The sequence below is a fragment of the Mytilus galloprovincialis genome, chromosome 6, assembly GCF_965363235.1.
Source record: "Mytilus galloprovincialis chromosome 6, xbMytGall1.hap1.1, whole genome shotgun sequence".
Lineage (NCBI taxonomy): Eukaryota > Metazoa > Mollusca > Bivalvia > Mytilida > Mytilidae > Mytilus > Mytilus galloprovincialis.
Genome location: NC_134843.1, coordinates 25,663,833 through 25,676,465, shown reverse-complemented (window position 1 = coordinate 25,676,465; position 12,633 = coordinate 25,663,833). Strand labels below are relative to the sequence as shown.

The 12,633-nt window shown below is 30.9% G+C and overlaps 1 protein-coding gene across 1 annotated transcript; it reads right to left on the bottom strand.

Moving 5' to 3' along the window:
• Positions 1–918: 918 nt before the first annotated feature.
• Positions 919–12,481, bottom strand: LOC143079244 (uncharacterized). The gene is made up of 7 exons (XM_076254479.1): positions 11,379–12,481; positions 7,942–8,068; positions 7,448–7,556; positions 6,198–6,396; positions 3,593–3,681; positions 2,880–3,119; positions 919–2,354 (listed from the first exon to the last, which is right to left on the bottom strand). Exons 1-7 carry the CDS (start codon positions 12,328–12,330, stop codon positions 1,053–1,055), a joined length of 3,018 nt encoding a protein of 1,005 aa, XP_076110594.1. The 5' UTR covers positions 12,331–12,481; the 3' UTR covers positions 919–1,052.
• Positions 12,482–12,633: the final 152 nt, after the last annotated feature.

The window sequence follows — 12,633 nt, the reverse complement described above, 5'->3', positions numbered from 1 at the left end:
AATGCTCTTTTGATGAAAATAAAATTGATTTGTTAATCTGTTAATAAATTAAATTAACATGATAAATGGACCAGATATGTTTTGGGGCTAGTCATGCCTGAGACATAAAAAAAAAATCAAATCATCTTATTACCATTGTTAATATTAAACTTCAGTTCAGGATTAAATCTTTAGAAAATGTGAATATAAACTTGAACATTTATAGAATTTGAAATAACATCATGAAAAATTTGTGTACCACGAAAAAAAAAATAATGCATTTAACAATTTTCTGACAAACCATACAAATAGTAAAGTAATAAATAGATCATGTGGATAAGGATTATTAGACATATGTTAGACACTAGATATCTTGCTGACATCAATCTTACATTTTATTGCCACAGATTTACGCTAGTTCAAAATTTAATTGTTGCATGTTAGGTTAAGTATCAACAATGACCCATTTTTCCAAGCTGTCAAAAAAGTGCCATGGATATATATATACTGGAATTTCCAAAAGGAATTATGTCTTCAACCATCACATGCACAACTTATCAAATATATATTCCGCAAAAGTTACGATTATTAGCTTAATCAATCATTTTTCATTTGATTTCAACTGATAACAATCAAAATGCTTTTGTACAGACAACTTGCAACAAAATTGGTTTATGTTTAAAATAAAAATGCTTTTTAAAGAGTAAATTAAGGCAGCCATGAGCAAGGATTAATAAATTAAGGAGAGGATGAGAAGAAGCATTGATGCAGTTCTACTGTAATAACATTGGTGCCAATGCAATCTTTTAACAAAAAATCTTACAATTGGAAATAATTGTCTGTTATACAGATACATGTATATTCATCAATTTTCAAGTGTTTTTACTCCTAAGATTTTATTAAAAAAAAGCTACAGGACCTTTGAATCATCTGACATTTATGTTCATACACAAAAAATGATTACAATGGCAACTTTTAATGAGTATAAACAATTAAGAGTTTAAATAAAAAAATTTAGAATGCCACAAAAATCTGTTTATACGGTATATATCTCATATAAAGATAAAAAATCACTATGAGGTGTTGCTGCTATCTTTCCCAGTGCTTAAATTTAATGGTTTATTTTGTTTTGCTTGAAGCATCTGAAGTAGAGTTGCCTGTAAGGATGATGAAACATTTGTCACTCGCCCGAGCTGGTTCATTGCAGCATGACCAACTGCTTTGCCAGTTTTTGTTGCACTATTAAATGAATTATCCGGAGTACTACTCCTGGAATCTGACACTTCCATAGGTTCTTCAACTCTTGTATTGTCCACAACTTTCTGCTTCTTTTCCGTCACTTTTCCAGCGTCATTATTTTTTACATTCAGTAACTGTTGTAACACAGCATGCTTAGTTTTAGTCTTTTCCTTTGACTTTTCATTCCCTTTATTAGAATTAGCGCTATCCTTTTTGCTCTCATTAGTACTTCCATTTTTAACTACTTTTAAATCAAGTGGACCTTTTTTAGGCATGTCATTTTCTATCATGCTATTATTTGTATCCATGTTAGTTTTGGATTTGTCATTTTCGATCATGTTATTTTTAGCAGGACTTGGTTCCAAGCTTTTATTTTGGGTATTCAGAATATTAGCACTTATAGCATTTAGTAAAATACTGGAAAGGTTCATACCTGTCACATTTTGCAAGGGTACACCACTTTGTGTTGTATTATTCTGCACTGATATACTTTGTTGTGTACTATTTGGAATGGATACACTTTGTGGTGTACTATTGTGTATCGACACATTTTGTGGTACACCATTTTGTTTCGATACACTTGGAGATGCAAAACTCTGAACCATTGGACCTTGTGAATTGGCGTTTTGAATTGCATTCCGCAGTAATGTACTTTGTATTGACTCACGTTGCAATAAAGCATTTTGTACTGGTAAATTTCCTACATTTTGTAAGGAGGATGGAGAACTTGGATCAACGCCAGCAGGCTGTTGTAATTTTTGCATAGTTAGTAGAGATAACATTGTATTTTGAAGTTTCTCCAATAATTCCCTTGGAATCAGAACCTGATTTTGCTGTTGTGGGATGACTACTTCTAGTTTATTTTCCTGAATGCCATTTTCAACAGGTTTTGTATCTTCCTCTGTTTTTGTACTTTCTTCTATTTCCATTGTCTCTCCTTTGCTCTCTGTATCTTGTTTATTAGAATCTTTTTCTTTTTTCCCATCTGTACTCCTTGCTCGTTTTCTCATGACTGAGAACGATTGTGATGAGTCATTAGAATCAGAGTTTGCTAACTGTTGAAAATCGACCAATGCTGGTTTACTATCTATACCTTGAATCAGATGTGATTTACTTGGAATGCGTGGAATTGGTACCTAAAATGAATCAGCAAAATTATTCATTACAGTATTAAAATTGAAAATGGAAATAGGGAATATGTCAAATAGACAACCTGACCTATTTGTTTTTTCATGCAATTAATATCAGAACTACAAAATTGACAAAGAAAAAAGATGCAGTTGCAGAGATCATTGCAAGAAATTAAAGGAAACTGAATATTGTAAATTACCAAATTTTGCTGTTTTTATATCTAATCATTATTGCAAAATTAATGATGGAATATATAGGGATCACAAAATAATTTGCATTCTAAATTCTGAAAGCATTATTTCATGAATGAAGCATAATTTACCAACTGGTCTCATTCCAAAAATTTCTGAATGACGTCTGATATGGGTCAATAGACGATATTAGGAATGCTTTTTTCTACAGATGTAAGATCAGCTACAAAAAGTATAGTCGTGTAAATTGAGTTAAGAAGCTTGAATGCCTTACAAACCTATACCAATTTCATAAATATAAAGGAGAAAATATAGCATATCGAGTTTAAAATGTTATACCTTTTTGACAGGTGTTCCTTTTTCCCTTTCCTTCATTTCAAGATAAGCTTTGGAGTCCATACATCTCAGAAGCATGGAAGCTATTTCATGGAAGCCTCGGGCTTGGGCAGCCATAACAGCAGTAACACTAGCATAGTTAGGAAGATCTAAATTAGCTCCAACTTTCTGAAACAACTCAACCATGGGTATAAGGTTACCTTCAACTGAATAAAATAATGGAGTTCTTCCACTTTTACCATCCTGAAATATATTAATCAATTGGTTAGAGGGAGCATACTACATGTTCTAATTAGTTATGATTGTATTCATTGTATGATATTATAGTAGGTATGTCAATTCAGGATATTCTATACAATTTGCAATGTCTGATGACCATGATAAAAGGTGAGAAAAAGATATATTTTGTTCATCTTAATAACTGACTTCTCTCTTTACCTGTCAGTAGAATTTTTTTTCACACAAATTCTCAGTTATCAATTAGTATGATTTTACCCTTTATTCCCCATGAACTTGTACATCAAAGATCTTTGTAAAATAATCCCAATAGTTTTGTACAGTTTTTTATTTTCTATATTTCTGTTTCTAAGCATTCCTGATCCAGATAAATCAAGAAAATTGTTTAAATTGTAAAATGTAAAGATTTGGTATTTTCAATTTTGATCTATGTAACTATATATATCCATCACCTGATTTTACAAATCTATACTTATTACCTGAATGTTAACATCAGCTCGCTCAGCCAGTAGAAACCTAACAATTTCCATGTTGTTTTTCATTACAGCTATGTGAATTGGAGCAAGACCTACAAAAACAATTTTAATTAATAGGTCATATTTTAACAAAGAAAAAAAAATTAATAAGATTTTTTCAAACTGAAAAAAAAGGAAAGGGTATAAGAATCTATATAAAATGATGGCAATTTTGTTTACTGTCTTCATCAGCAAGAATATCAGGCAGGCCCACTAGCATTAAAATAATGAAATTTACCTGTCACTGTTATTTTAGTCTGTGAAAATATCCATGTTTACAGTATTGTTGAACCTATGATTAATGTTTCCTGCAACGCACTTCTTAAGGGAGATAACTTCCATTTTTGATCAAATCAATAAAGAAAACCTAATATTGTAAATTCAGAAATTACAGTAATGTTTTTATTAATTACTGGTAATGTGAAAATATGATGATATGAAGTTTGCTATTATAACCAGATGCTCCACAGGGCACAGCTTTATACGCAGAGGTCGAACCCTGAACAGTTGGGGCAAGTATGGACACTACATTCAAGCTTGATACAGCTCTGAATTTGGATTGTGATTAAATAGTTGACTCAGCAAAGGTTTCTGACACAGAGTGAATGAGGTCTAATGAAATCAAAAAAAAATTTAGCTTTTGAGCAATACACTATGCTGTTGAATATTAATCCCCTAAAAAAAAATATTTGAAGAAAAATTTGTTTTAATTTCTGAAATCTGAAATGAGAAAAATTAAATTTAACCCCCACCCCTCCCCATTTTTTTCCACCTCCCCCAATCCCTTATTCCAAATATAGTCTCAATTCAATTTTTTAATGGAGTTGGCAACAATAACTACTCATTTCAATACATCATGAAGTATTAAAATATAAAATGACTTCCAGTCATGGTTAAAATTAATATTAATTAACAGTAACTTCTAAAAATAAATTTACAGCTACTCATCTCAAGACAATTATCATTTCTTAATACACAATTTTAATGCAGTGTAAGGGAGGTAATCAAGTACTCAAACATATATATAACAGTATTCTTTAAATTTTAATTGGATTACCTCCCTTACACTGCTTTTAAATTGTCTAAATTGTCCAAATTTAACCAGAAAAACCCTTGTTCCCCCCTTTTTGCCCTTAAATGCTTAATGATTTGAGCCATAACCCCATATAACCATTCTCTTTGTAATATGGATACTTGTGGTATAATTTCAGAGAGATTTATACATTTAAACAAAAGTTATTGACTAAAAACTACAAAAATGCTTATTTGGGTCACTTTTTAGGCCCCTCACTTCTTGAAACACCCCTTGAAACAAGAACCCCAAAACTCAATTCCAGTCTTTCCTTTGAAGTAAAAAACCTTGTAGTGTAATTTCAGAGAGATCCATACACTTAAACACAAGTTATTGTCTGTTACCTAGAAAAAATACTTCTTTTTGGCCCTTTTTTGGCCCTTTTTTGGCCCCTTATTCCTAAATGTTCAGGAATATTTACCCCAAACTGACACCAAGCCTTCCCTTTATTATATGGAACCTTGTGGTACAATATAATTATACATAAGTTATTGTCCTGAAACTTCAAAAATGCTTGTTTTGGCCCCTTTTTGGCCCTTTATTCCTAGACTGTTTGCCCCACACCCTTAAAATAAATCCCAACCTTCTATTTAATGGTATGAACATTGTCTTACAATTGAAGTTATTGAAGTACTTATACACAACTTAATGTCCTGAAACAAGATAAATGCTTGTTTTGGGCCACTAATTCCTAAACCGTTGGGACCATTACCCCCTAAATCAATCCCAACCTTTCTTTTGTGGTTATAAACATTGTGTTAAAATTTTATTTATTTCTATTCACTTATACTTACAGTGATATTATTTGCCTCAATTACAGCCGAAATTCGGCTTTTTCCCGTAGAGAAAATTCCCAATTACTAAAAAAAAATGGCTAAAGTTTTACATTTTCCCCAAACAGTGATGGCATTGGTAGTAATGTTTATGAATATCGTATTCATGTTATTATTTTGATATTAGAAAGCACTTTTGAGATCCTGTTTTCTGATCAGAATCATCATGGTGTTTGTAACACATGTGGTCCTCATTCTCCTTCAATGCATTAAGTACCATCATTGCTTCTGTTTCTTTCCCCTCTCCGAAAAGTACCTTTCAGGTTGAAAATGTCTGACAACCAAAATATACATAAAAAAAACAGTGCATAAAAGACAGCAAAGGTGAGCAAAAAATCGGAGATGTGTTTAGAATAAAATATACAAATTTCCCAATTTCAATAAAAAGTATGCATTTTTCCCAATAAAAAACGGTACAGGTAGTTTTGAAAAAAGACAACAATATCACTGACTTAACTTATTATCCAGAAACCATCCGTCTTTGGACAACGCTGACAACGCCGACGACAACAACGTCATACCAATATACGACCGCAAAAATTTTATAAAAATTTGTTTCTTATAAATTTTAGAAACGATTTTTGCAATAGCACAATAATATATGCTAGCACTTTTTTGAATTTACAGTATGAATATTCAGTAGGTAAATAACAGGTGTACATACCATCAAAGTTTCTTGCATTGAGGTCTGGTTTCATTGTATATTTGAAGATGAGATGAAGACAGTCAACTGAGTTTGACTTGACAGCTATGTGGATGCAGGTTTCTCCATTCTTATTAACCAGATTAGGATTAGAACCAGCTAGCAACAATGTATGGACTGCCTGTATGAATTTCAGCTCTACTGCTATGTGCAATGGTGTCTACAAAAAAGTAAATGTCATATAATTACTTCAAGAGTGGTATCTTTCCACTTACTGTAGATTCATTATTATTTGCTCTATACCAATTTTCATAGGTTTCATAGGTACAGGTAAACCACAAATTTAAATGTTTAATGATTTAAAAATTTTCTATGTGGTTTGTATACAGAGATTAACAAAACCATGAAATCAAACATCCATGGAAATGCAAATTTTCCTCAATCCACAAAAGTTATTACCCACAAAAATACATGAATCCACAGTAAGTCCTGGTTGTACAAAAGATTTTTTTTGATACGTGTAATAAGTTAATCTATTATTTGAATGATAATGGGTACAAAAAAATGTAAGTTCAACATATGGTAGTTCCTCCATAATGAATATGCTATGAGGAAAAAACTATTAGACTTTTCAATTGTATAATTGGAGAGAAATTAAAACAACCTTAAATATTGTATTCAAAAGTAGTGGGCAAAGACATTTGAAGTTTTACTGCCTACTGGGGAAACAGTTTGGTAAGCATATAGGTAAAACAAGAATATGTCCATAGTACATGGATGGGGCATCCACACTATAATTTTCTATGATAGTGGACCGTGAAAATGGGGTAAAATCTCTAATTTGGCATGAAAATTAGAAAGATCATATGATAGGGAACATGTGTACTAAGTTTCAAGTTGATTGGACTTCAACTTCAACAAAAACTACCTCGACAAACGAACGCACAGACAAGAAAACATAATGCCAATAAATGGGGCATAAAAATCTATGTAAATCATTACCATGATTACCATCTGATGTCAATCATCGACCATTAAAATGAAAAATGTTTCATTGGTTAAAACTTTTCATTAATAATAACATTGTATCTTTGTAGATAGTAGATTTTTTTATTTTAAATTGCTAATTCATTTTTTGAATAAATGATTACCTAATTAATGTTTAAAAAAAAATAGGGCTTGAAATTCCAAAGACCAAAGCATGTAAATTTAATTGGCCTGACTTTAGATAGATCTTGAAACCTGTCACAAAATAAAGAAATAACATTTACCTGTTGTGCTTTGTTGAATTTGTCCACACTTTTACCAGATATACTCATCAAATGTACAAACTTTTGGACCATAACAATATTCTCATGAACAACAGCAATGTGTAGTGGTCTGAAAATATAATACATTCATACATACTATAGACCATGACAATGTTCTCATAAACAACAGCAATGTGGAGTGGTCTGAAAATATAATAAAATTGTAAAATTGAGAATGGAAATGGGGAATGTTTTCAGTCTTTTACTGGAATTTTGGATTTTCTTTTATTCATTTACTAAAATGTATTGCTATTGTTGTACAACAGAGACAAAAATATGCCATTTGTTATTGTGATTTTAAGAATTGCTGCAAACATACAATGCGGCAAAATCATAATGAAATTTATATCTTTTTTTAAAACCTTTCCTCTTCCAATTGTTTCATAATCATGATAATAATAAAACTATACCACAAATGACTGATTGACAGTATATAAATATATTGCGTAACTTACAAATCTCCATCATCATCTTGCTGTAGAGCTACCTGCATCTCATTCAGTAACATCAGACTCGTAGAAGGATCTACGGCCACAGGGTTCACTCTCTCTTTTGCTTCATAAGCATTTTGTACAGGTGAAGCTGAAAATGTCAAATATACTTGATAATAACCAACAAACAATTAAATAATCAACACACAAATTAATAATCAACACACAAATAAATAACCAACACACAAATTAATAATCAACAAACAATTAAATAATCAACAATCAATTAAATAATCAACACACAAATAAATAACCAACACACAAATAAATAACCAACACACAAATAAATAACCAACACACAAATGAATAACCAACACACAAATAAATACATGTTTCTCATTTTCATTTTTTAAATAGATTAGTTTGTTGGTTTTCCTGTTGGAATTGTTTTACACTATTCATTTTAAGGCTCTTTATAAATTACTGTTTTGTGTTAGCCAAGGCCTCATGCAGTTTTTACAGATACATTTTTGTACTTTGTCCATTAATTGTTAACTTTTTATACACTGTGACTTGGACATGTTTGATGGAAAGCTGTCTCATTGGCACTCATACCACATCTTCCCCTTATTTACATATATTGTATATATGTCAAATAAGTGTTCCTGAATAGAACATTTTAAAAAATTGAATCAATTTTGAGAAATTTGGATCTTTTGGCACTAGAATAAAACATGTAAAACTTTACAGTAAGAATTTGGAAATAAAATAGCCCTCTGCTACATGTACCATCTTAATTTATCATTTATCACTAACAGAACAATGTACATGTATACCTATGTTTTAACAATGAAATACCCCTTGGCCCCCTTAAAGTACTCATTTACAAGTAAATTGGGGGGAAATTGTTTTAATTTCCAATATTTGTTTATTTATTGGCCTTGGGTCATATCAACTACAAGAATATCTTTCCATAGCCAGAAATTAGAAGTGGTTTTGCTTATTAATATTCATAATATGTAAATGAGAATTGTACCACGTGACAATAGTTTGAACTGGACTGGCTTGATAGACTTGATATCATAAAAATCTTTAAAACACTGATATTATAAGTTGTTGGAGTCCGCCGTCACACAGTCCTTATTTACAATCACTCTGATATTTCCGTTAAGTTGTCAAGCGGTCAAAATCAAAACAATGAATGCGAATTTAGTGAATTTTTTTTAGTTTACGTGAGTTTATTCTTCTTAAAACAGGGGCATTTTAACTTTAGCTGAACCTAGAGTTCAACGACTACACATACAAGGTTTGGACTTGCTTATTCTTTGGACATTCAAGTTTCAAATTTCACCCCGGCAACCTGTTTTTCTAATGACCTTGTATGCCAATTTTCCACACGAAGTTTGCAAATTTGACGTTTCAGTCACTTTAGCCTGTGTTTTACACTGCAATGTTAAAAGTCTCTCGCTTCGATTTTTAAAATAGCTGAGGAACCTTGATTTTTGCAACAACAGTCATTATGTTTCGTTTAAATGGTGTATATTGTTGTGTATAATTATTTTCTGCCCGGGCAACCTGTCTATCACTTAAATTAAAATTAAAACAGACATTTTTTCAAAATTCCCTATCATTTTAATATAATTTCCGTGACTCGTATCCGATTTCCTTTGTATAATATTCAAATAAGCAAAGTGGCGTTGATTTCTGGATATGCTTAGCTTATTTCTTCTGTTTTAAAAAAACTTTCAACTTTCAACTTAAAACAATGAACATGATTCAATAAATGTTGTGTATTGGGTTGTGTAATAATTACATTAGATGTATGTTTCATTATAATTGTTTATTCTAATTGGCTAACTGCACATCACGTGTTATTCCGTAAGCAGTTGCATTGCTCAATACAACTTTTCATTCATGATAACACGTGCTCCAACAATAAAGTGCACAGGTGAATTAAATAATAAAATATATAAAATTCGTGTTTTCATGATCATAGCTAAAAAATGTAATTATAAGTATTGAATGCTTCTTTTTGTAACTTTATAGGGTTGTAAAAGTGTTGACCGTGCATACATTTTTAGAATGAAGTGCTTCCGCGCTTCATACAAAATGTACTTCGGTCAACGCTTTTACACCCCAATAAATTTACAAAAAGAAGCATTCAATTCTTAAATAAAATTTCTGTTCAATTATGTAATACAAGACGTGAAGTACATTTAAGTACATAGTTACATCCTTGTTGGTGAGGTCCATGCTTAGTAAAGATTGGTAAAAATAGTATTTGTTAACAGTCATGAATGAGGGAATCAACTTTGATATCAATACACTGATTGAACCAAATGTTATGTAATTACTTAAATAAGCTCAAGATACTAATTACATAAGTGTTATCAACAGTTTGAATTTGATATCTTTCAGTTTTAATCCTTTTCCTTTAATGTTTCATTAATTTTGATTTTGAAAGGAAATATATGCAAGAGTATTTATTTAATAAGATAAATTATAAAACATGTTTCCTACAGTGTACATTGTACATTCATAAAACTTCAAACTGTATTAAATATACATGTAAATGTTTGCATCTTTTAATACTTCAAAATTGTTAATACAAATAATTCAGAAATATATATAATAAATGATAAAACATGATAAAAGTACAAGTTAGTTTGTATAGAAATTTATGCTTTTCCCATCTGTGTTCAATAATTTATCATTTTTATAAAGAATATAGTTAATCTTTTTAATTTTATCATGTATATTGAACCCTGTCTGACATGTATATTGATCATGTTGATCAGGTTGTTTATATGATTGACGATATGAACAACAAAAATAACCAAAAATATCTTGCCATAAGTTATGTATTATAATATATTCCAAATAAAAATCAAATCACTATACTCAGATATATATGGTCATATTGCCATAAGTTAATTATTATTCATAAGAAAATTTCAGGTATAAATTATAGCAGAGACATATAACACCATATATATATATTTAATAAGATAAATTATAAAACATGTTTCCTACAGTGTACATTGTACATTCATAAAACTTCAAACTGTATTAAATATACATGTAAATGTTTGCATCTTTTAATACTTCAAAATTGTTAATACAAATAATTCAGAAATATATATATATATATGACCCTATATGTCTGAGTATAGTAATTTTATTTTTATTTGGAATACATTATAATACACAAAAGAATTTACTGTTTTTCATAAATAAATTTTGCAGTATTAGCTAACAATCTCCATTAATGATAATTATTTTTATGTATACATTTGTTGTCTCATTTAAAAATATATTTTCAATTTATATTACTTTTTATGTGCATGTTAATTTAAACAGTAGCATATCTTAAATTCCCTGTTTTCTTATGTCGCATTGTTTGTTTTTGGTGCAATTCTTCAAACAATGAGAATATAATTATACAGAACCAAATGGATTACCTTCCGACTTAGAAGGATCTTGTTCTACTGATGAATCCTCTGCAGGAGGTGGTGCACCTTCTTCTTTATAACCTTGTAATCTCCTCTTCTTTAAAGGCAAAGATGATTCTGAAGATTCTTTAGTAACTGCTATTTTTTGTTTCAATGCCATTTGAGTTAATATTGAATCTACAGTTGACTGAGAAAGTTCGACACTTTCAGTACTAGCCAGATTAACAAACTTAGATGCTATCTCCTTAGTAACTATGGTTTGTCCATCTACACCGTCAGATTTTACTTGGAATGGCAATTTCCCAGCTAATATTTTGTTCAGGTCATTACTAGACAGGTTGTAAAGTCCATGGCCTGGTTTGTTGTGATCCACTTGTATAATACATTGCGGTGTATTTAATGGTTCAATTTGTATATATGATGGTGGCAAGTCTGGTTGCTGTACAACTTGGTCTTCAGTATTCCTTGGCTCTTTATTGTGTGATTTTGGGGTTTCAACCTTTTTCAGTTCATGGTTTGGGTTTCTTGGGTTAATTGTCAATGATAAAACCTGGTCTGGCAATTTGTTTTGTTTACTACTTGAAACAGCTAAAGTTGAAGCATATTTTGGTGATTTCTGTTTTTGTTTTATTGTTGATGATGCACTTTTGTCTTTTTCAGTCTGGGCTTTTTTACTTGATGGAGTCTGGGAATTTTTGGTCGCCCTGGTTCTGGTTTTTCCCTTTTTGTTGGCGTTACTTGTTGCTGACTTAGCATTGTTTTTAGTACCAACAGGTGTACTTTTCGGTACAGTTACGTTTGACCCAATACTTAAAGAAAATAATTCGTCTGAATTTGATGGCAAAAGAACCATAGATGATAAGCATGACATTGCCTCCGCGGCGGCAATACGATCTGCGTGTTCTTTTTCATCGATCTTTGTCGCCTCATTTTGTTTCTTCGATTTACGTCTGGTGGCCATTTTGTGTAAATATTCAATATTAAAACAATATGCACATGTGTAAATACTTATTCATTTTGTCCATTTACAAATATCTTGTCACATCTGAAAATGAAACAAGTCTGGTTTTCCAGAAAATCTAACAAGCCTGGCTAGAATACATAATCTGCTTGACCTCCATGGAAAAAATAAAGCATCTTGGGAAAATCCCTACAACATGTGATCATTTAAACCAATCGCAATCTCTAGATTTTATAATTCGGGGATTTCCCTAATAGCACATCGGACTGAATCGTGGTACATGTCTATAAATAGACTTCGCCA